At 43.6% G+C, this 25,302-nt stretch overlaps 1 protein-coding gene across 5 annotated transcripts in view; it reads left to right on the top strand.

Moving 5' to 3' along the window:
• hspbap1 (hspb associated protein 1) overlaps positions 1 to 17,337 on the top strand; it is a 78,615-nt gene extending 61,278 nt beyond the window's left edge. For 4 of the 5 annotated variants that reach the window (XM_068034847.1, XM_068034848.1, XM_068034850.1 and 1 more), the window contains 2 exons: positions 16,005 to 16,115; positions 16,783 to 17,337. In XM_068034847.1, coding sequence (XP_067890948.1) covers positions 16,005 to 16,115; positions 16,783 to 17,268 — 597 coding nt within the window. In that variant the 3' untranslated portion in view covers positions 17,269 to 17,337. The remainder of the gene's footprint in view (positions 1 to 16,004; positions 16,116 to 16,782) is intronic. The other variant, XM_068034851.1, reaches the window with a different exon arrangement.
• The last annotated feature ends 7,965 nt before the right edge of the window (positions 17,338 to 25,302 follow it).

Consider the following 25,302-nt stretch of genomic DNA (forward strand, 5'->3'; position numbering starts at 1 on the left):
GCGAAAGACAATGAAAGCTACTGTCAGAGCAGCCGAAAATTCAGTGCCGAAGAAGCCACTGGAGAACTGTGGTACTTCAAAATTCTGCATAGGTTTCAAAATATCTGTTACTAGTGAGCTCCTGCAGGGATCTGTGTTAGTTCTGTGTTAAAACTGTTAGTCTTCACTGTAGATATTGATCTGGATGGGGGCGTTGAGGGATGTGTTGGTCAGTTCAGAGATAACAAAGATTTGTGCTCGTGGCAAAACCCTTGATGAGGGAAAAGAGACCTCATTCGGAAAGGAAAACGAACCAGTGTCTGTCAGTAGACACAAAGTCGATAAATGTTGTGTTATGCGCACGGGCAGGACCAATGCCAGGCATGTACATAGCAGGACTCTACTGAAGTCTCTTGAATGGGAAGAGTCCTAGGCGTTACAATACATTAATCCCTAAAGGTTCATGATCAGTCTGTGAAACACAAAAAAGAGTACTGGGGTGTGTTGCTAGGACATCAAATATAAAAGTAAGCACCGTAATGCCCAAGTGCAAAACCTTGCTTAGACCTCCATAGCCTACAAGGCTAGGGGCCAAGTGCTGGAAAATGGGACTAGAATAGTTAGGTGCTTGATGGCTGGCACAGACGCGATGGGCCGAAGGGTCTGTTTCTGCGCTGTATAACTCTGACTCTATGACCTCATCAAGACCATTGTGTCCAGTTTTTATCCCTTCACGTGGTATGAAAGTGGCCTCCTACCTGCCCGCTTCGTAAACTTGAGCTCATCCAAAACTCTGCTGCCCGTGTCCTAACTCGCATCATTTACTCACACTCCTGTGCTCACTGATCTACATTGGTTCCTGATCCAGCAATGCCTTGATTTAAAGTGCTCATCCTTATTTTCATAAGAACGTAAGAAATAGGAGCAGGAGTAGACCATCGAGCCTGTCAAATCCCTCCATGACCCCACCCATCCCTTTCTCTGAAACCTCCTTCAGCACTCGATCCTCTGAGATCTCTGCAGTCCTCCAATTCTGTCTTGCACATCTGATTTTAATTACTCTGCCATTGACAGCTGTGCCTTCAACTGCTGAAGCCCTAAGCTCTGGAAGTTCCTCCCTAAATCACTCTGCCTCCCTCCTCCTTTAAGACATTCCTTAAAACCTACCAGCATCCTAATTTCTCCTTGATAAGATTGTGTTCCGGGTGGATAGACTATTTGAATTAGGTAGGTCAAGGAGAACCAGGACACTTGCCTATAAGTATATAAGCACAGAATGCCCATCATTAAGAGTGGCTCGGTAGCACGACGACTGATCGAGTGATCGTGTGGAAACCAACACGAGGGCAAAAACTACTTGGCCTTGTCCTAGTCATTCTACCTGTCGCAGATGCATCTGTCCATGCCAGTATTGGGATGAGTAAACACCACACCGTGTTTGTGGGGATGAAGTCCCTTCTTCACAGAGGCCACCCTCCCATCATGTGTGGCACTACCACTGTGCTAAAATAGGATAGATGCGGAACAGACCCAGCAGCTCAAAACTGACATGAGGCGCTCTGGGCAATCAACAGCAGCAGAAGTATATTCAACCACAATCTCTAATCTCATGGTCTGCCATATCCTCAGTCTACCATATCATCAAGCCTGGGGATCAACCCTGGTTCGACAAAGAGTGTAGGAGAGTATGCCAGGAGCAGCACTAGGCATACCAAAAATTGAGGTGCCAACCTGGTGAAGAACACAGGACTCCATGCGTGCTTAACAGTGGAAGCGGCATGCTATAGACAGAGCTAAGTGATCCCACAACCAAAGGATCAGGTAAAAGCTCTGCAGTCCTGCTACATCTGGTCATGAATGATGATGGGCAACTAACCAGAGGAGGAGGCTCCACAAACATCCCATCCTCAATGATGGGGAAGCTCAGCATATCAGCGCCTAAGACCAGGCTGAAGCATTTTCAACCATCTTTTGCCAGAAGTGCCAGGTGGGTGATCCATCTTGGCCTGCTCCTGAGGTCCCCAGGATCACAGATGCCAGACTTCTGCCAATTCAGTTCACTCCAAGTGATATCAAGAAATGGATGAAGGCACTGGATACAGCAAAGGCTATTGGCCCTGACAACATCCCGGCTGTAGTACTGAAGACTTGTGCGCCAGAACTAGCTATGCCCTGACCCAAACTGTTCCAGTACAGCTACAACACTGGCATCTGCCCAGGTATGTACTGTCCACAAAAATCAGGACAAATCTAATCCAGCCAATTACCAACCCATCAGTCTACTCTCAATCATCATCAAAGTGATGAAAGGTATTGTCCACAGTGTTATCAAACGGTACTTACTCAGCAATAACCTGCTCACCGATGCTCAGTTTGCATTCCATCAGGACCTCTTCACTCCTGAACTTATTACAACATTGGTCCAAACGTGGGCAAAAGAGCTGAACTCCATAGGTCAGGTGAGAGTGATTACCCTCGATATCAAGGCAGCATTTGACCAAGTATGGAATCATGGAGCCTTAGCAAAATTTAAGTCAATGGAAATCGGAGGAAAATTCCCCACTGATTAGAGTCATACCTAATGCAAAGGAAGATGGTTGTGGTTGTTGGAGGCTAATCATCTTAGTCCCAGGACATTGCTGCAGACATTCCTCGGGTAATGTCCTCGGCCCAACCACCTTCAGCTGCTTCGTCAGTGGCCTTCCTTCATAAAGGCGGAAGTGGGGACATCGATAATGGTTGCACAGTGTTTAGTACCATTTGCAAGTCCTCAGATACTGAAGCAGTCCCTGTCGGCAAGCAACAAGATATGAGCAGTATTCAGGCTTGGGCGGATAGGTGGCAAGTAACATTTGCGGTATGCGAATGCCAGGCAATGACCATCAACAAAAGAGAAACTAACCATCTCTCCTTGATCATCGCTGAATCCCCCACCATCAGCATCTTGGGGTTACCATTGACCAGAAACTGAACTGGAGCAGCCACATAAATACTGTGGCTACAAGAGCAGGTCAGAGGTTGGGAATTCTGTGGCGAGTAAATTAAGTCCTCAATCTCCATAATAAAAACCAGAAATGCTGGAACCACTCAGCAGGTCTGGCAGCATGTGTGGAAAGAGAAGCAGAGTTAACGTTTCGGGTCAGTGATCCTTCTTCGGAACTGACAAATATTAGAAATGTCACAGGTTATAAGCAAGTGAGGTGGGGGTGGGGCAAGAGATAACAAAGGAGAAGGTGTAGATTGGACAAGGCCACATAGCTGACCAAAAGGTCATGGAGCAAAGGCATCTCATCTACCGATTAGGCACACTACAGCCTGCCGGACTGAACATTGAGTTCAATAATTTCAGAGCGTGACAGCCCCCCCATTTTACTTTCCTTTTTAGTTATTCTTTTTTTCATTTTTACAGTTTTTACAATCTTTTTTTTTTTGCATTTATTTAATTTCATCTTAGTTTGTTCAGTTTGCTTACCCACTGTTTTTTTTTCATGTTTGCACTTGCTGCTGTTCAATCTTCAGTCCGTTAACACCTTATCTGTACTAATGCTTTGTCTTTCAACACACCATTAACCTATTGTTTGCCTTTGCTCCATGACCTTTTGGTCAGCTATGTGGCCTTGTCCAATCTACACCTCCTTTGTTATCTCTTGCCCCACCCCCACCTCACTTGCTTATAACCTGTGACATTTTTAATATTTGTCAGTTCTGAAGAAGGGTCACTGATCCGAAACGTTAACTCTGCTTCTCTTTCCACACATGCTGCCAGACAAACAAAGAACAAAGAAAATTACAGCACAGGAACAGGCCCTTCGGCCCTCCAAGCCTGCGCCGATCCAGATCCTCTATCTAAACCTGTCGCCTATTTTCTAAGGGTCTGTATCTCTTTGCTTCCTGCCCATTCATGTATCTGTCTAGATACATCTTAAAAGACGCTATCGTGCCCGCGTCTACCACCTCCGCTGGCAACGCGTTCCAGGCACCCACAACCCTCTGCGTAAAGAACTTTCCACGCATATCCCTCCTAAACTTTTCCCCTCTCACTTTGAACTCGTGACCCCTAGTAATTGAATCCCCCACTCTGGGAAAAAGCTTCTTGCTATCCACCCTGTCTATACCTCTCATGATTTTGTACACCTCAATCAGGTCCCCCCTCAACCTCCGTCTTTCTAATGAAAATAATCCTAATCTACTCAACCTCTCTTCATAGCTAGCGCCCTCCATACCAGGCAACATCCTGGTGAACCTCCTCTGCACTCTCTCCAAAGCATCTGCATCCTTTTGGTAATGTGGTGACCAGAACTGCACGCAGTATTCCAAATGTGGCCGAACCAAAGTCCTATACAACTGTAACATGACCTGCCAGCTCTTGTACTCAATACCCCGTCCGATGAAGGAAAGCATGCCGTATGCCTTCTTGACCACTCTATTGACCTGCATTACCACCTTCAGGGAACAATGGACCTGAACACCCAAATCTCTCTGTACATCAATTTTCCCCAGGACTTTTCCATTTATTGTATAGTTCACTCTTGAATTGGATCTTCCAAAATGCATCACCTCGCATTTGCCCGGATTGAACTCCATCTGCCATTTCTCTGCCCAACTCTCCAACCTATCTATATTCTGCTGTATTCTCTGACAGTCCCCATCACTATCTGCTACTCCACCAATCTTAGTGTCATCTGCAAACTTGCTAATCAGACCACCTATACTTTCCTCCAAATCATTTATGTATATCACAAACAACCGTGGTCCCAGTACGGATCCCTGTGGAACACCACTGGTCACACGTCTCCATTTTGAGAAGCTCCCTTCCACTGCTACACTCTGTCTCCTGTTGCCCAGCCAGTTCTTTATCCATCTAGCTAGTACACCCTGGACCCCATGCGACTTCACTTTCTCCATCAACCTACCATGGGGAACCTGCTGAGTGGTTCCAGCATTTCTTGTTTTTATTTCAGATTTCCAGCATCCGCAGTATTTTGCTTTTATCCTCAATCTCCATGTTTGTAATGTGTGTCTCTGTATATGAATGCTTACAGAAGTGTGTAAAGATTGGCTCCAGTTCTATCCTTCACCACCTGGCTTTCTGGAATATAATAGTGACTACGCTTTTAAAAGTACTTCATTGGCTGTAAAGCATTTTAGGACATGTTGAAGGTGCTATATAAATGCAAGTCTTTTCCTTTTTTATATTCATATAGACAGGGGACGCCCTGTAATTTTCTCAGTGCTATAAAGCTTCTTCACTTGTCCTTCCTAGAAGGCTGCGTTTGCTGTCCTTCACTGCGACACACAAGACAGGAGCAGCACACAGTCATTGTACTCACAGTTCAATTAAGCAACTAAGGAATGGAGTAAAGGCACAAATGGGGTGAATCGTTCACCTATATACAAATAGGATTTGCAAGTAAACAACTTAATCATAGAAACCAAGTGGCATTGCAGATGATGTGGTTTGAGAATTTGGGTAAATTGAGCACGAACATGATATGGTGTGCGAATGCATTGCATTATGCAGAGGTCTATTTATATAGGTAAACATATTTACAAATAAATCCATATTCATGCACACACTTGGATGTTTCATTGCAGCATTGTCTCCTGCAGTGCTATACATTTAAAGGTCTTGACTTTCATTAGACCTATAAGCCTTGTTCATTGTGCAGAGTAATGTAAATTTATGAATGTGACCTTCTCCTAAATTATAGACTGATTCAGCATATGTTTAGTTTATTCTCATCACATTCTACACTCAAGTATCATCATACACTCTCTACTTGTGAATTATGTTCTCACCAACTATAAATTAAGAGCACCACAATATTTTCAATGCTGAGATATTGTAAGAAGCTAGGAGCACATCAGAACGAAGAAACTGGCGTATAAAAATGTATAAATTACGTGTATGTAATAAATACAACAACTTGCATTTAGACAATGGCAAAATGCTGCGACTGATGGAATTCTGAAATAATAGAAAATGCTGGAAAGACACAGCAGGTCTGGCAGCCTCTGGGGAGAGAGAAAAGCAGTTAACATTTTAGGCCGTTTATTTGAGCGATGAAAGATCATCAACCTGAACACAAGAAGTAGGAGCAGGAGTAGGCCATTCAGCCCCTCGAGCCTGCCTCGCCATTCAATAAGATCATGGCCGATCTGTCCCAGGCCTCAACTCCTCTTGCGGGCCTGCTCCGCATAACTCTCGACTCCGAGATTTCAAAAATATATCTACCTCCTCCTCAAATACATTTAGTGACCTAGCCTCCACAACTCCCTGAGGCAGAGAATTCCAGAGATTCACCACCATCTGAGAGAAGAAATTCCTTCGCATCTCGGTTTTAAATGTTTTAGTTTTTAGTTTTAGAGATACAGCACTGAAACAGGCCCTTCAGCCCACCGAGTCTGTGCCGACCATCAACCACCCATATATACTAATCCTACACTAATCCCATATTCCTACCACATCCCCACCTGTCCCTATATTTCCCTACCACCTACCTATACTAGGGAAAATTTATAATGGCCAATTCACCTATCAACCTGCAAGTCTTTTGGCTGTGGGAGGAAACCGGAGCACCCGGAGGAAACCCACGCAGACACAGGGAGAACTTGCAAACTCCACACAGGCAGTACCCAGAATTGAACCGGGGTCGCTGGAGCTGTGAGGCTGCAGTGCTAACCACTGCGCCACTGTGCCGCCCACAATGTGTGCCCCCTTATTCTGTAACTATGTCCCCTAGTTCGAGATTCCCCCACCAGTGGAAACATCTTCTCAACATCTACCCTGCCAAGTCCGCTTAGAATCTTGGAATGTTTCAATAAGATCACCTCTCATTCTTCTAAACTCCAATGAACAGAGGTCTAACCTGTTTAGCCGTTCTTGATAAGACAACCCCTTCATCCCAGGAATCAGCCTAGTGAACCTTTTCTGAACTGCCTCCAATGCTAGTAAATCCTGCCTTAAATACGGGGACCAAAACTGTACGCAGTACTCCAGGTGTGGCCTCACCAACACCTTGTACAGTTGTAATAACACTTCCCTATTTTTAAACTCTCAGCCCCTAGCAATAAAGGCCAAAGTTCCATTTGCCTTCCTAATTACCTGCTGCACCTGCATGCTAACTTTGTGTTTCCTGTACAAGAACACCCAGATCCCTCTGTACTGCAATATTTTGTAATCTTCCTCCTTCTAAATAATAATCTGCCTTTTATTTCCTACCAAAGTGGATTACCTCACACTTTCCCATATTGAGCAACATTTGCCAAGTTTTTGCCCACTCACTTAACCTATCTATATCCCTTTGCAGATTCTTTGTGTTCTCATCACAACATGCCCTCCCACCTATTTTTATATCGTCAGCAAATTTGGATACACTACACTCTGTCCCTTCCTCCAAGTCATTAATATTGGTATTAAATAGCTGAGGCCCTAGGACCGATCCTTGTGGCACCCCACTATTTACGGCTTTCCAACCTGAAAAAGTCCCATTGATCCTGATTCTCTGCCTTCTGTGTATTAGCCAATCCTCAATCCATGCCAAGACATTACCCCCAATACCCTGAGCTCCTATTTTGTGTAATAACCTTTTATGTGGAACTTTATTGAATGTCTTCTGAAAATCCAAATACACTACATCTACCGATTCTGTTTCTTCTCCACAGATGCTGCCAGATCTGCTGAGTACTTCCAGCATTTTCTGTTTTAACTTACGTTTATTAATCGCCATTCAGTAGAAAATGTCCGAAAGTGCTTCAAAGACAAGAAAGTGGGAGTGAGCCAAAGATAGGAGATATTAGGAGGGATGACCAAATGTTTGGTCAAAGAGGTAGGTTTTAAGGAGCCTCTTAAAGGAGGAGGAGAGAGGCTTAGAGAAGGAAGTACAGAATTTAGGGCCTAACCACTAATATACATAAGGGAAGGAAATCTGCTGTCTTTACCCAGTCTGGCCTACATGTGACTCTAGAACTACAGAAATGTGGTTGACTCTGAAATTGCCCTCTGAAATGGCCTAGCAAGCCGCTCAGTTGTCAAAGGCAATTGGGGATGGGAAACAAATGCTGGCCTTGCCAGCGATGTCCACATCCCATAACAAAATAAATTCAGCTGAAGGATCGCCTGCCAATGGTGCAGTGATGAACACTGACAGGAAAAATAATTGCAAGAAGTGAAGACAGAAATAAATAAAGAACTTAGCTAAATGGATAGCATGCAGAGGAGTAGAGAAGGATAATCAAATCAACCAGTTATAAGTAATGAAAAGACTTGAGATAAAGGGATAAAGTGTAAAATTGGTCAAAACAAATTCTATTGTAAAAGATGGCAGTAACCATGGCGGGACAGGTGTTATATCGCAGCTGTGGTACGTGGGAGCTTTTGGATGCCAAGATGATCCAGGATACAAACAGCAGAAAGTTTAAGCAGCTGGAGGAATTCGGGATCAGGATTATTGATCTGGAAGCCGACTGCAAACACTGCAACATTAGGGAGGGGGTGAAATACCTGGACACTTGGTTCCAGAAGATGATCACACCTCTTAGAACATGATCATCTGTTTCAGTCAGCAGTGAGGGACAGGAGGATGTGACAGTGAGTGAGACAGGTAACGGGTCCGAGCAGACAGATGTGGAGGAGCCTCAGACTTTGCTATTGTCAAACAGGTTTGAGCTGCTCTCAACCTGTGTGGGTGGAAGCAAGGTCTGCAAGGTGGAGGAGTAGGCCATGGCACTGTGGTACAGCAAGTCATTCAAATGGGAGGAGCAAAAAGGAATGTAGTGGTAGTAGAGGATAGGATAGTGAGGGGGATTGACACTGTTCTGTGCAGCCGAGAGTGAGAGTCCAGAAAGCTATGATGCCTACCCGGTGCCAGGGTTCGGGACATCTACTCAGGACTGGACAGGAGCTTGGAGGGGTAGGATCCAGTTATTGTGGTCCATATAGGTATCAATGACATAGGTAGGACTAGTAAAGAGGCTCTGCTTAGACAATATGAGGAGCTATGCACCAAATTGAAGAACAGAACCTCAAGGGTAATTATCTTTGGATTGTTACTTAAGCCACGTGCCAATTGGCAGAGGGCACATAAGATTAGTGAAATGAATACGTGGCTCAAAGACTGGTGGGAGAAGTGGGTTTCGGTTAGTCAGGTACTGGGGAAAGTGGGGGCTGTACTGTTGAACTGTGCTGGGACCAGCGTTCTAGCAAACCGTATAACTAGGGAAGTAGAGAGGGCTTTAAATTAAGGTGTGTGGGGTGGGGGGGGGGGGGGGGGGGGAGGGGAGGAGGGGAGGCTGTGAGGAATCAAGCCTGAGTAGATGTAGCAAATCAAGGGGTAGAGTTAAGGCAGGAGAGCAGAATAGTAATATGGAAATGAAGGTCAGAGAATGGCAGGAAGGGACAGAGAGAAAAAATCTAATAACACACCAACATCAAGACTAGATGTTACAAAGATAGCAAAAAGACAAAACTGAAGGCACTGTATCTGAATGCAAGTAGCATTCACAACAAAGTAAACAAATTGGCACACATTGAGGTAAATAAATATGACCTGATTGCCATTGCGGAAACGTGGCTGCATGATGACAAGGATTGGGCCCTGAATATTGAGGGGTGTATGACATTCAAGAAGAATAGGGAGCTAGGTAAAGGTGGAGGGGTAGCACCGTTAATCAAGGATGTCATTGGTGTAGTAGTTAGAGATGACCTTGGTTCAGGAGATCAGGATGTAGAATCGGTTTGGGTGGAGATGAGGAATAGTACGGGAAAGAAGTCACTACTGGGAGTGGTGTACAGGCCACCTAACAGTAATCAATGTAGGACGAAGTATACAAGAAGAAATATTGGGTGCTTGTGATAAAGGAATGGCAATAATCATGGGTGATTTCTTCTTATAAACTGAAAAAAATCAGATTGGCAATAGTAGCTTGGATGAGGAGTTCATAGAATGCTTTCGAGAGAGTTTCTTAGAGCAGCACGTTCTGGAACCAACCAGAGAGCAGGCTATATTAGACTTGGTATTGTGTAATGTGACAGGATTAATTAATAACCGCAGTAAAGGCTGCTTTAGGTAGCAGCGACCACAAGATGATTGAATTTTACATCCAGTTTGAAAGAGAGAAGAGTGGGTCTAAGACTCGTATCTTAAACTTGAATAAGGGCAACTATGTGGGCATAAAAGCTGAGCAAGCTGAAGTGAACTGGGGTTACTAGGCTAGGAGATAGATCAATAGAGAAGCAGTGGCAGTCATTTAAGGGGATATTTCATAATAAGTATATTCCTACTATAAAGAAAAATTCTAAGGGGAGGACCCACCATCTGTGGTTAACTAAAGAAGCTAAGGAAAGCATCGAACTTAAGGAAAAGGCATATAATTACGCAAAAATGAGTGGCGCATCAGATGGTTGGTCAGAATATAAAGAACAGCAGAGAATGACTAAAAGGTTAATCAGGAGAAAGAAGTTAGAGTATGAGAGGAAGCTAGCTAGAAATGTAAAACAAAAAAAAGCAAGAGTTTCTACAGGTATTTAAAAAGAAGAGTAAGTAAAGTGAGTGTTGGTCCTCAGAGAGTGAGAATGGGGAGTTAATAGTGGATAATAAGGAAATGGTGGATGGAATGAACAAATATTTTGCTTCTGTCTTCACTATAGAGGATACAAAAAATTCTAGTAATAGCTGTAAATCAGGAGGTGGAAGGAAGAGAGGAACCTGGTGAAATTACAATCGCCAGGGAAGCGATGCTGAGCAAACTGATGGAGCTGCGGGCTGACAAGTCCCAGGTCCTGATGGGCTTCACCTTGGGTCTTAAAGAGGTGGCTAATGAGGTGGTAAATGCGTTTGTGTTAATTTTTCAAAATTTGTTTCGGTCTGCAAAGATTCCATCAGACTAGAAAGTAGCAAATATGACTCCTCTATTCAAGGAAGTGGGGGGCGGGGTGGAGGAGGTGGTGGCAGAAAACAGACCAGTTAGCTTGACATCTGTCGTGGGGAAGATGTTAGAATCGCTCACTAAGGAGGCTATAGCTGGGCACTAAGAAAAACTCGGGTAATCAGGAATAGTCAGCATGGTTTTGTGAAAGGGAGATCGTGTTTAACCAATTTATTGGAGAGTTCTTTGAAGGAGTAACATGCGTTGTGGATAAAGGGGAACCCGTTGATGTATTGTACTTGGGTTTCCAGAAGGCATTTGACAAGGTACCACATAAAAGGTTATTGTGCAAAGTAGGAGTTCATGGTGTAGGGGGGGGTAACGGATAGAAGATTGGCTGGCTGGCAGAAAACAGTGCGCATCAGTGGGTCCTTCTGTGATTGGCAGGATGTGGAGTCCTGCAGGGGTATGTGCTGGGGCCTCAACTTTTTACACTTTATATCACTGACTTAGATGAGGGGAACAATGGCATGGTAGCTAAGTTTGCAGATGACACAAAGATAGGTAGGAAAGTATGTTGTGAAGAGGACATGAGGTTGCAGACTGATTACAGATAGGTTGAGTGAGTGGGCAAAAGTCTGACAGATGGAGTATAATGTGGGAAAATGTAACGTTCTTCACTTTGGCAGGAAGAATAAAAAAGCAGAGTATTACTTAAATGAAGAACGACTGCAGAATTCCGAGGTGCAGAGGGATCTGGGTGTTCCAGTGCATGAGTCACAATAAGTTAGTATGCAGGTACAGCAAGTAGTAAAGGCTAATGGAATGCTATCCTTTATTACTAGAGGAATTGAAAATAAAAGTAAGAATGTTGTGCCTCGGTTATACAGGGCATTGGTGGGACCACATCTTGAATGCTGTGTGCAGTTTTGGTCTCCTTATTTAAGGAAGGATGTAAATGCGTTGGAGGCAGTTTAGAGGAGGTTTACTAGATTAATACCTGGAATGAGCAGTTTGTCTTATGAGGAAAGGTTGGACAGACTGGACTTGTTTTCACTGGAGTTTTGAAGAGTGAGGGGAGATTTGATTGGAGTATACAAAATCCTGAACGGTCTTGACAAGGTGGATGTGGAAAGGATGTTTCCTCTTGTGGGTGAATCCAGAACTAGGGGGCACTGTTTCAAAATTAGGGGTCACTCTTTTAGGACAGAGATGAGGAGAATATTTTCTCTGAGGGTTGTGCAACTTTGGAATTCTCTGCTTCAGAAGGTGGTGGAGGCGGGGTCATTGAATAATTTTTAAGGCGGAGGTAGATAGATTCTTGTTAGGCAAGGGAATCAAAGGTTATTGGGGGTAGATGGGAGTGTGGAATTCGAGACACAAACAAATCAGCCATGATCTTATTGAATGGCGGAGCAGGCTTGTTGGGCCGAATGGCCTACTTCTAATTTGTATGTTTGTACTTTCAATGGCATTATCTATAACGAGCAAAAACAAGATGAAATGCGTATGTTGTAAAGTTCACAGTGTGAAATAAACTGAAGCGATTAGAAGCAATTATATCATTTGAAGATATATCTTTAGTAGCACTAACAGAATCTTGGCTGCAAACTGGGGAAGGAGTAGAAAATTAAGTGGGGTTATATTTTTAGGAAGGACGAAATAGAGATAAAAGATTATTACATTAGTCAACCTGAAACGGTGAGCAGGATTCTACCACTGGCTTCGGGACCCTGACATTGGGACAAAATAGGGGTCCCAATCCCACGCTTACTGGCAGCAAGACTGGTTCAGCAATTTTACTGGAGGCGGCCTACTAATTGACTGCCTCTGCTCTCGCTATCCTATTAAGGCAGCAATTAGACTGCCAGCAGTTTTAGAGCCTTGGCAACCCCACCCAGAGATGTGGGCGCTGCTGAGGTAGATTGGGGACGGTGAGGGCGCCTCAAAATGGAGTCACCCTTGTTGGGGTAACTAAAGTTCTGAGCAGCTGAGGGCTGAAGGCCTCTCCGAACAGATGGGAAAGCCCTTTGGGAGGAGTATTTGAGCCACAGGGACTGCCTTTCCTTCATGCGGCCCCTTCAACGGGACATGGAGCCTCTGGTTCCAATGGCTCACTGGGCTGCTGCGGGGAAGTCACCTGCATTAAGCTTGCGGCCTCTCCACGCAGCCTGAGGAATCGACCCTAATTGAGTTATTAAATATTTAAAATGAGTGCCTGCCTGCATGGTGTGGGCAGCCGACCCAAATCCCAACCCGCCGCTGGGAAGCTTCCCCGGTAGCGAGAATGCATCGGGGAGCCATCCTGATGCAATTTTTGCCATTCTGCCGGCCCCAACACCTCTGATACTGCTGTCACTGGACCAGTAAAATTCTGCCCATTAACTCTTTCTCTCCCCAGCTGCTGCCTTATCTGATGAGTATTTCCAGCATTTTCAGTTTTTATTTCAGATTTCCAGCATCCACAGTATTTTGCTTTTGCACTACATTAGTGTGGTTGTACCACAGCCCTGTCATTGTGAGATGGAATTGAAAAGGAACTCTGTAGACAGATAGGGATCTGAGTAAATGATTTTATCTAGGAGATTTTAATGACCCATTCATTAACTGGGGCAAGGAGAAACTGAAAGGAGAAAAGGGAATAGAATTCCTCAAATGTGTACAGGATTCTTTTGTCAAGCATTGTTTGTATGCTTACAATGGGAGAAGTGTTGCCAGATCCAGTTATGAGTAACAAAATAGATCGGGTATAGAATTATAGATCAGATAGGTGGGTTCAACCTGACTTAAAAGACTTGAAAAATTGAGGTTGAGATTACAAGGTGATTTGATAGTTGTTTAAAATTGTGAAAGGTTAGAGTAAAGATAAAAATAGTTCCAACCTTTGAGACATAGATGTAGAATTAAATATAAGAGATTTAGAGAGCTGGTGATACTTGTTTTACACAGTGGGTTGTAAGTCTATACAATCCACTAGCTGAGTTCATGATTGAAGCAGCGACCATGTTAATATTTAAGACTAGGTTAAGAAAAAAAGGCTTGCATTTCTATTGCGCCTTTCATGACCTCATGACATCCCAAAGAGCTTTATAGCCAATGAAGTACTTTTCAAAATGTAGTCATGGTAATGTAGAAAATGTGGTAGCTAGTTAGTACACAGCAAGTCCGCACACACAGCGTTGTGATGAATGACCAGCTAATCTGTTAATGATGTTGGTTGAGGTATAAATAGTGGCCAGGATGCCAGGGAGAACTCCCCTGCCATTCTTCGAAATAGTGCCATGGGATCTTCTACATCCAACTGAGATGGCAGACGGGGCCTCGGTTTAAGGTCTCATGTGACAATACAACGCTGCACTAGAGGGTTACCCTAGATTTGTTGCTCAACTCTCTAGAATGGGACTTGAACCCCCACGAGAGTGCTACCCACTGAGCCATGGCTGACACTTAATAGCTGAATGATACTGACCAGGAAGGTCCCAAGCCCCATCTCCTGGTCTGCACTGAGGTAGCTGTTCTTCAGTAAGCAACAGTAGGAATATTACAAAATGCCTCCTGGGCCTTTGTATTTATGGAAGGAAATATCAGTCTGACCTTCTACTCATTGGCTATCCAATGGCTTTTGCTGAAAGATCTGTTTGCTTGCTTGTGATGTCTTGCTGAATGGACTATCTTGCTGACATTTACTGTCCTGGCTCTCTCATAAGGATTGATCACTTGGGCAGGTGCTGGGAGGGGAGCTGACCCCAATAGAACTGTACCACAGCGCAGGTCAATGCACCAGAGTGGAGGGGAAGCAGTCAAACGTCTGAAAATTGGGCAGCATTTTCATGCAATGCTATTGCAGTGTTAACTCCAGCAGAAAACTTATTCGAAAGGACAAAATGACTCCCAGGAGATAAGTTACAAAGGAAAACGGAAATGCTATCTCTCTATCTTCCTGTCTGCCTGATAGGATCAAGCTAGAAGCACAACCGATCATCAGCGCTGTGTGAAAATGAAGATGGAAGCAAAAATATACCTAAACGTATCGTGTGTGACCCTCCGTGCCAGATTGTGTTTTGTATGCAATATGTAGAGTACGCAATGGAAAGAAGAGAGGAAGATACAAGTGATGAATTTTGATAGCAACTGTGTAAATAAAAAAAGGGGGTCTGTGGAGTGTCTGTGTTATAATTAGACATGTTACAGTACATTATATTGTTGACTGCATTAGATCACTTTGTGCTTTGTAGGATCTCAGTGATTACATTAGGGTACTTTCTCCAACAACTCAAGTAAAAAAGGTACCTCGTATATGGTATTACAGTTTATATGATTGCTGTAATATAGGTAATAAAACAGTAGGGATCTTTATGGCTCTTTATCATGCTGTGATGACATTACACATTACTCTTGCTCAAGGCTAGTTCCTTATTGCTGTTTAATGCTAAGCATAAAATATTTCCATCTTGTTTCTTTCCCCTCCCTGCTTCATGTTGAGGGCTGAGCATTTCAATAATACTCCCCTTGTACTTAATTTGCTTTCAGCAAAGAGCGAGATTTGGGTATTCATAAACAAGTCAAAAAAGAAAGTAGTGGACAGCCACAAAAAGCAATTTAAAAATCTATTAGAACATTGGCTTTTATCTCTGGTGGGCTGGAATACAAAGGGGAGGAAATTATGCTTCAGTTGTAGCTGAAAGTGCAAGCCAGAATTACATCCTTGTTCGATCCCAGTGCTTAAAAGGGAAGCCTCACTTTTTAAAGAGGGAGCCGCTACCTGATACCATCTGAGGAGAAAAATTTGTGCTTTGTTGTGATGGAGACACGTGAATGAATTGTGCCCTTCAATGTGCCAATTATTTGTAAAGCAAAAGGATGAAAATTCATGTTTCCACATGAAACTGAGAAGGTAGCAACCTAGTCAGGAGGTCAGACACCTTGGAGTGAGTTTAGAAAATAAAAAAGTAGGTACAGTAATTGTGACCTCAAGTCCTGGTCAAGCGACTTGGGGTCACTCTTAATATAGTGTACAGAACCGAATCAGATAGGCCGTAGTTAAGGTTGCAACCTGGTTGACAGTGTTAAAGTGTGCATAGTTTGGGAGTAAGGCACAGTTTGCACTTTTTACCCAGGTGATAGCAGTGTTTCTTCTTCCATTCCATTTCTGTAACCAGGATGATGACGACGAAGCCAGAGTTGGGGAGGCATTGACTCGCACTGTTGTTTGTGCTCTGAAGTCTGCGGATCCTTGTGCTGATGTTGCCAGCTGGTTGAATGCCACGGAGGTGCGTAAATCTGTGTTTAGTCTGCTGGAGCTTTGGAAGAGCCCCAGTTACGAAATTCAAGAATGTAAAAATATAAGCATTTGAACTTAGCAGTTTTTTGGGCATTTTATGAAGTAACTGTTGGTTTCATTGGTGATCTTGTAAAGTGCAAACACAGAAAGTGCTGAAAGTGCACAGCAGGCCAGCCAACACGTGGGTTTTGCTGAAGGATCTCACTAGAAATGCTCACCTATCTTTCTGTTTCATTTGCTGACTGACTTATTGTACATTTCCAGCTTAGGTAAGCATGTCCCATCTCTTGTGGTTTTGCTCATGGTGAGTATAAAAGAGGTTTGTAAGAGATTTGGTGAATATCTGAAAGCCAGTGAAATAAGTGCTGGTGTTGAAGTATTTTTTGTTTGGTTCAAATACCCCATTATGCAATCAGGACCAACTATTTCCAAGTTTTTATTGATTGCTTCCAAATTTGCACTGATTAGGCAATATAAACAGTAGAAAAGCATTTTCTGATTGGCTCAAATTTTCCAGCAGCCAATCAATAAAAGGACTTTTGTGTTGGACACACTTGAAATGCAACTGTGTAATATGCAAGATATGAATATATTGAAATAAGTGTATATATTTATAAATCAAAAAATATTTTAATATCTTTTCTCTCTTTGTTTAGGCTGCAGTCACTTCGCACGAGACAAACCTGCACTACGTCAACCTTGCTGTTCAGGCCTGTTTAGACAAGCCAAACTTCGTAAAGGGCAGAAACCCATCAGCACGGGGTTTGTCTTCCTTTTCTAAGAAAAGGAAGTGTGATTCAGGTGAAGGAGCAGAACACTCTGCAACTACAGATGCTGTGAGGAACCTTGCAGAACCTAAATCCATCCTTACCACCAGCATCCCTTTCGGGCCTAACCTAGTTCCTGTTGGCCGAGAAGCAGCTGCTGCAGTCCAGCACAGAGTGTCCAGCATCCCTGGGGATAATTCTCTGACCAATAACCTGGAAGCTAATCATTGTAGCGGAAGAATGGACTGTAATTCCAAACCTACTGGAGTTCACAGGACAGCAATATCCACCGACGAGTTGCTAAACTGTTTGGTGCACCCTGACGTGATCAGCTTAATGACTGAGATTCTGCTGGACAGGCACTGCTCTCATTAGTCAGCTGAGCTCTTCAGTGTTCATTGATTTTATTTTTTTAGTGTAGAAATAAATTATTCCTAAATGGAAGTGTCTATCTCAATATATCAATATTAAAAATCTTATGCAGTACATCTACTCATAAGAAATAGGAGCTGGAGAAGGCCATATGGCCCCTTGAGCCTGCTGCACCACTTAATATCATGGTTGATCATCTACCTCAACTCCACTTTGCTGCCCTATTCCTCATATCCCTTAATGTTCAAAATCTAATGGCTTCAGTTTTGAATATACCCAACGACTGAGCAGCGGGGGTAGAGAATACCAAAGAATTCCAGCGCCTTGAGTCAAGATATTTCTCCTCATCTCAATCCCAAATGGCCGAGACTATGGCCACTCATTCTCGACGCTCCTCGGCTGCAAGTATTATCTCTTGTCACAATTTTTGGCCACATTTTTCTGACAGCTTTCACCTTTGGATATTACCATGTCAACTGTCACAATGTATCTGTAGGTTCTGGCTGTTGGATAATTTGTGGGGTGTCTTGTTTCACTGCCTTGTATATGTAAAAATAATATTTATCAACTGACAGAGAAATTCCACAGAGAAAGTTTACCAGGAGCTGTAATATTTCACCATATTTGCTATGCTTCCTGGTTTGACAGAATTAGGTCCTGATATTACCTGTATTAATGGATATTAATATAAAACAAGATAAGACATTGGAGTGGATCATCCTGTGGCAAAAACATTATCAGAAGTTTGACATGCCGTTTGACAGACTGATTCTGATAACTCCGCACCCGTGAATAATTAAACATTTTTTGCAGACGTTTTGAAGTGTTTGCTCACTTGCCCTAGAACCTTGCATGTTAATCACTGAGATCTGATCAATGAACCCATAATTCATGTGGATTTTGATGTAAAATTCTGCTCTTAAAACAATTAGCTTTCCATCAGTAAAGTAACTCTTGAATTTGGAATCTGTGCTGCCCAGTTTGAAGTAACATTGTTATCTCTGACATGAGCAATGTCTTGATTTTAAAGTTCTCCTCCTGGTGTTTAATTCTGTCCATGGCCTCGCTCCTTCCTATCTCTGTATCCTCCCCCAGACTTACAACTGTCCTAAATCTCTGCATTCCTCCAATTCTTGTCTCTTGTGCGTCCCCCAGGTCCTTCGCCCACAATTGGCAGTTGTGCCTTCAGCGACCTGAGACCTAAGCTCTGAAATTCACTCTCAAAACATCTCCATGTCTCTTCCTTTTGAGACGCTCCGTAAAACTCTTTGGCAAAGCTTATGGTCACCTCGCCAAATATCTCATCCTTTGACTCTGTCTGATTACGCTCCTGTGAAGCGCCTTCTGTGTTTTACAGTGTTAAAGGTGTTTTAAAAATGCATGTTATTATTGGATTGTATATTATTGCAAAAAGACATTGGAAAATGACTGTCACTTGCTCTTATCAGTACTGTTACGACAAGGTGAGGAAGGGGTCTCAGGCACCCCTTTCACCCCTTCTCTGGTTTGGCCATAACCGAGTTTATCTTTTTAAACACAGTGGTTTAACTTACCAACTCAGTGAGCATTTTCTGCTGTTATTCTAATTGCAATTACAAATGAACCAATTTTACAGGTTTTCTTGAGTTTAAGCAAGAAAGGTTCAAGTTTAGTAACCTTATCACACTAACCCGGTTAAAATTACTAAAATAGGCAACGCATCCACGCTCATATGCACACGAGAGGCAAATAGGGGAAGAAAGAGTTGGGAGCTTGAAGTAGAGTATGTAATTAATGGAATTCAAATACTGAGTTGCAATGTCCTTAATTGAAGTTAAAGACTTGGAGTCCTTGCTGTGGCCACGTGCACAATTCAGGCTTGCTTCTGTGGTTTCAGAAAGAGGTTTTATCTGTCTTCTTGGTCGCCTGTAAGGTTCTGTAGTCTTTAGGCTTAGTAGCTGCCACTGTGGTTTCCTGGGACTTTGCTGGAGAGAGAGACACAGAGAAAAAAAGATGCTTTTCCTTGGAATTCTGTTCCAGTCTCTCTCTCCCTCACTCTGAGGCACAATTCACAAATTCAGTGCTACGCCAGCAGGTATGTCATGTGACCACCTCTGTTTGAAAACCGAAGTTCCTGGAGGGTTGCTTGAACTTCAGAGTCCTTCGGACATACTCGGTGGGGGGTGGGGGGGGAGTTTGGCTCTTCAAAGACAAAGGTGTTGACAGCTTTTGATCACCGTTATTGACAAAAGCAACCTTGCTAATTGAATTAGGGAACATAGAACATAGAACATTACAGCGCAGTACAGGCCCTTCAGCCCTCGAGACCCCCATTGTTCCAGCTAGACTGGGTAATTTACCTCTGTGTCTCAGCCAGCCTATGTCTTCTCATATGCAAATGTGCATGGCAGTTTTTTGCTGTTCGGTTCTGCTTTTTTAAAAGTTGTTTGTAATGTCTAGTAAAATGTTCTCGAGCAGAGTTTCATACGATGAGATTAATATTTTTCAATTTGGCATGTGTGATTTCTGTCACAACTGGTTGGGAAAATCAAAATGCCAGCTGAACGCCAGACTAATCTGCTGAAGGCTTGTACGAGATCTTAGCTACCGCTCTCCCAAAGATACAGTTAGAGAATGAGATTGCTCTGCATTTTCATGTGCTGTTGCCGTATTGGAATTATCTCATCAGGTTTATGTTGAGTAGTGTAATTATGATGTCAAGCTCCAAAGAAGTTGTAGTTTTGCCAAGATTGACCCAAACTGTGGTCATGTAGTGGGTGTAACTTTTCTGTCAAATCTGCCACGTCAAATTAAGAGCGAGGTCTAAAATTTCAATCTTGTGGAATTAAAATATTCAAGCGTAGGAACAAGTAAATTGCAAGTTTACACACAGCAGCCATGCTAAATGTAAGGGACCCCAAATTAAAGTGAATGGAGCCATAATTTTCAACCAACATATTTGTTTGTCTATCTTAGTAAATACATTGAATGAAATAGTCTCCAGTGTTAGATATTTGGATTTCAACACAAATTTATTTCTCCATTTTTATATTTCATGACACACAATTGATTCAGGTCGTTGGCTAATTCTATATCAGTCAGAGTGTTAAAATTAAGATTTCTCCATTTTTCCTCCTTCATATTGAATGTGACTGCTCTAGCCAGTTAAAGCTCCTTTTTTAGAGCTTATTTCACTGCCCTTAATTACATAAAATTTACAGCTGCCCTTCATTAAATAGAATTTGGCCCAATTGGCCTACATCAGTGTTTATGCTCCACATGAGTCTCCTTCCGCCTGACTTCATCACACCCGATCGTCTCAACCTTCCATTCCTTTCTCCCTCCTGTGCTATCTAGATTCCCCTTAACTGCTTCATGTATGTCATTTCTATGCCCTGTATAGCGTAGATATTGCTTGCTATTTTCAGAATTTATTGCCTGGGGCTAGATACTTGCACGCTACTAAAGATGAGTGTCTGCAGATAGCTGTGTGGTTCTGGGTCCATTTTTACCCTGTGACCCTTGTACTTTCATCAATGTTACATTTTGGACCAACCAATGAGCCCAATATTCTGGGTGCGAATTGTGCCTTACTCCAAAACTACGCACATTTTAACACTGTATTAGCAGTGAGCCTGGTGTCTTCAAACATCCATCTCGCTAACATTAAAAGCAGTGACAATCAATTCATCCTATAACACAGTCTGAGATGGGGCAGGGCAGGTAGGGGAATTGTCACAAAGTTCTTAAAATTGTTCAGTCTTTTAAAATTCAGTTTCAGAATGTGGGCATCGCTAGCAAGGCCAGCATTTATTGCCTGTCCCTTGTTGCCCTTGAGAAGGTGGTGGACCCCTCTGCAGTAGTCTTTGTGGTAAAGGTGGTCCTACAGTGCTGACTGTTTGAAAGCTCTATCCAATTAGTCCCCCTGCCCCCATTCTTTCCTCATCACCCTGCATATCTTTCATTTTCAAGTATATATCCAATTCTCTTTTGAGAGTTACTATCAAATCTGCTTCCACCACCCTTTCAAGCATGCATCATCATAATTCGTTGCGTGGAAAAAAACTTACATCCCCCCTCTGGTTCTTTCATCAAGTATCTGGTTACCAATCCTCCTGCCAGTGGCAAAATTCTCCTATTTACTCTCATCAAAATTCTTTGTAAGTGTGAACATCGCTACTAGATTTCCCTGAATGTTTTCTGCTCAAAAAAACAACCCCAGCTTCTCCAGTCACGCCACATAACTGAAGTTCCTCATTCTTCACCCTCTCCAAGGCCTTGACATACTACAGATGATTGAAGTGTATTCTTTTGAAATACAATGGTATAATTTATGGAACAGTTGTACTCACTTAGCTGCTAACACCTTACAGTGTTCTCCCCAAGCATTGCCTTGGATCAATGTAATTTTAAGCTAAAAAATCTGTCCATTCTAGCAAATGGTGCCTCTGGTGGACTTTTTGAAAGCAGGAAATGACCGGCCTACATTTCAAGTCTTGGTTGCCATTGCTTTTAAAATCTTCCAATAGAGCTTACCTTGTCACATGCCTTGTCACACATGGCTCTCCAACTTGGAGGAGTGAACTTGATTTTCCAAATGTGGGGTCTCTGGAGATAGATTTCCACAGAAAATCTAGTTGCTATTATTGATGACCAGGATTTGAAGCTCTGTGCATATCTTGGTTTTCTATGGCATTAGTGCTTGTTGAGTCAGGATCATTTTGATAGCCTTATGTGACCGTACTGGTTTTGGCACTGAGGTCCATTGAAGGCTGCTGATGGACGTCTCGGGTAGAAAAATGTCATTTGTCTGAAATGGATGGGAAGAGTTTTCCATAGTTATCAACCTGATCGTTAAGTACTGAAGCTGCAGTGCCCAAGCTAGGATCAGGAGACGAGGAAAACTTCCACACAAGTTATGTAGTTTATGTAAATGACATAAGGTTGATTCTGTGATGCTACAGCCAAGCAGAATAATTATTTTGAAGCCCCTATGATTCAAATGTACATCTAGAGCTTGGTGAAAGACAGGTTAAAGTTGTCTCATTCCATTTGAGTTGATACATCAGCCATTTCTGGCATTCATTCTGTTGTCAAAGGATGTGTTGTGGGGAAACAATTGATTTAATGTCATGGTTCATGAAAGATACTCCGAAGATCAATTCTCCCTTTAATGCCATAAATCCTGCTTAGGGATTGAAACGAGTTTTCCATAAGCTCACATAGCCCTCTATTCAGTCTCCAGTCTCAAAATACCTAAAGGTTCTGACCTAGAAAGGAAGCAGTTAGCCTTAGAAGATATAAGGAGCAGCAAACTCTAGTAGTTAGTTAATCTAATCCTAACAGTCATGAAAGAAAAGTAAGACTTGCATTTATAGAGTATCATGCATGACCTCAGGACATCCCAAAGCACTTTACAGCCAATGATATACTTCTGAAGTGTAGACAGTTTAGAAATGGTGCCAGCCAGGGGAGGTGCTGACGTAGTGGTATTGTCACTGGACTAGTAACCCAGAGACGCAGGGTATTGCTCTGGGGACATGTTTTCAAATCCCACCACAGCAGAAGGTGGAATTTGAATTTAATTAATAAATCTGGATAAATAAATAATGTCTTTTAGGGGAGAAAATCTAATGTCCTTACCTGGTCTGGCCTTTTTGTGACTCCAGACTCACAGCAATGTGGTTGACTCTTCCATGCCCTCTGAAATGCCCTAGCAAGCCACTCAGTTGTACCTAACCGCTACGAAGCCAATAGAAAGGAATGAAACCAGACGGACCACCCGGCATCGACCTAGGCACCAGAAACGGCAATGGCAAACCCAGCCCTGTCAACCCTGCAAAGTCCTCCTTACTAACGTGGGGGCTTGTGCCAAAGTTGGGAGAGCTGTCCCACAGACTAGTCAAGCAACAGCCTGATATAGTCATACTCACGGAATCATACCTGACAGACATTGTTCCACACACTGCCTTCACCATCCCTGGGTATGTCCTGTCCTACCGGCAGGACAGACCCAGCAGAGGTGGCGGTACAGTGGTATACAGTCGGGAGGGAGTTGCCCCGGGAGTCCTCAACATCGACTCTGGACCCCATGAAGTCTAATGGCATCAGGTCAAACATGGGCAAGGAAACCTCCTACTGATTACCACCTACCGCCCTCCCTCAGCTGATGAGTCAGTACTCCTCCATGTTGAACACCACTCAGAGGAAGCATTGAGGGTGGATAGGGCACAGAATGTACTCTGGGTGGGGGACGTCAAAGTCCGTCACCAAGAGTGGCTCGGTAGCACCACTACTGACCAAGCTGGCCGAGTCCTAAAGGACATAGCTGCTAGACTGGGTATGCAGCAGGTAGTGAGAAAACCAACAAGAGGGGAAAACATACTTGACCTTGTCCTCACCAATCTGCCTGCCGCAGATGCATCTGTCCATGACAGTATTGGCAAGAGTGACTACTGCACAGTCATTGTGGAGACGAAGTCCCGCCTTCACATTGCGGATACCATCCTTTGTGTTGTGTGGTACTATCACCGTGCTAAATGGGATAGATTTTGAACAGATCGAGCAATGCAAACTGGGCATTCACGAGGCGCTGTGGGCCATCAGCAGCAGAAGAATTGTACTCAGCCACAATCTGTAACCTCATGGCCCTGCATATCCCACACTCTACCACTACCATCAAGCCAGGAGACCAACTCTGGTTCAATGAAGAGTGCAGGAGGACATGCCAGGAGCAACATCAGGTATACCTCAAAATGAGGTGTCAATCTGGTGAAGCTACAACACAGGATTATCTGCGTGCAAAACTGCGTAAGCAGCATGCGATAGACAGAGCTAAGCGATCCCATAACCAACAGATCAGATCTAAGCTCTGCAGTCCTGCCACATCCAGCCGTGAATGGTGGTGGACAATTAAACAACTAACTGGAGGAGGTGGCTCCACAAATATCTCCATCCTCAAATGATGGAGGAGCCCAGCACATCAGTGCGAAAGATAAGGCTGAAGCATTTGCAACAATCTTCAGCCAGAAGTGCCGAGTTGATGATCCATCTCAGCCTCCTCCTGAAGTCCCCAGCATCACAGATGCCAGACTTCAGCCAATTCGATTCACTCCACGTGATATCAAGAAACGACTGAAGGTACTGGATATTGCAAAAGCTATGGGCCCTGACAATATTCCGGCAATAGTACTGAAGACCTGTGCTCCAGAACTTGTCGCGGCCCTAGCCAAGCTGTTCCAGTACCACTACAACACTGGCATCTACCCTGCAATGTCGAAAATTGCCCAGGTATGTCCTGTACACAAAAAAACAGGACAAGTGCAACCTGACCAATTACCGCACCATCAGCCTACTCTCAATCATCAGGAAAGTGATGGAAGGTGTCATCAACAGTGCCATCAAGCGGCACTTGCTTAGCAATAACCTGCTCAGTGACGCTCAGTTTGGGTTCCGCCAGGGCCACTCAGCTGCTGACCTCATTGCAGCCTTGGTTCAAACATGGACAAAAGAGCTGAACTCAAGAGGTGAGGTGAGAGTGATTGCCCTTGACATCAAGGCAGCATTTGACCGAGTATAGCATCAAGGAGCCCTAGTAAAACTGGAGTCATTGGGAGTCAGGGGGAAAACTCTCCACTGGCTGGAGTCATACCTAGTGCAAAGGAAGATGGTTGTGCTTGTTGGAGGTCAATCACCTGAGCTCCAGGACATCATTGCAGGAGTTCCTCAGGGTAGTGTCCTAGGCTCAACCATCTTCAGCTGCTTCATCAATTACCTTCCTTCAATCATAAGGTCAGAAATGAGGATGTTCGCTGATGATTGCACAATGTTCAGCAACAGACTCCTCAGATACTGAAGCAGTCTGTGTAGAAATGCAGCAAGACTTGGACAATATCCAGGCTTGGGCTGATAAGTGGCAAGTAACATTCGTGCCACACAAGTGCCAGGCAATGACATCTCCAACAAGAGAATATAACCATCTCCCCTTGACATTCAATGGCACTACCATTGTTGAATCCCCCACTATCAGCATCCTAGGGGCTAACATTGACCAGAAAC

This window comes from Heterodontus francisci, chromosome 7, assembly GCF_036365525.1.
Source record: "Heterodontus francisci isolate sHetFra1 chromosome 7, sHetFra1.hap1, whole genome shotgun sequence".
Taxonomy (NCBI): domain Eukaryota; kingdom Metazoa; phylum Chordata; class Chondrichthyes; order Heterodontiformes; family Heterodontidae; genus Heterodontus; species Heterodontus francisci.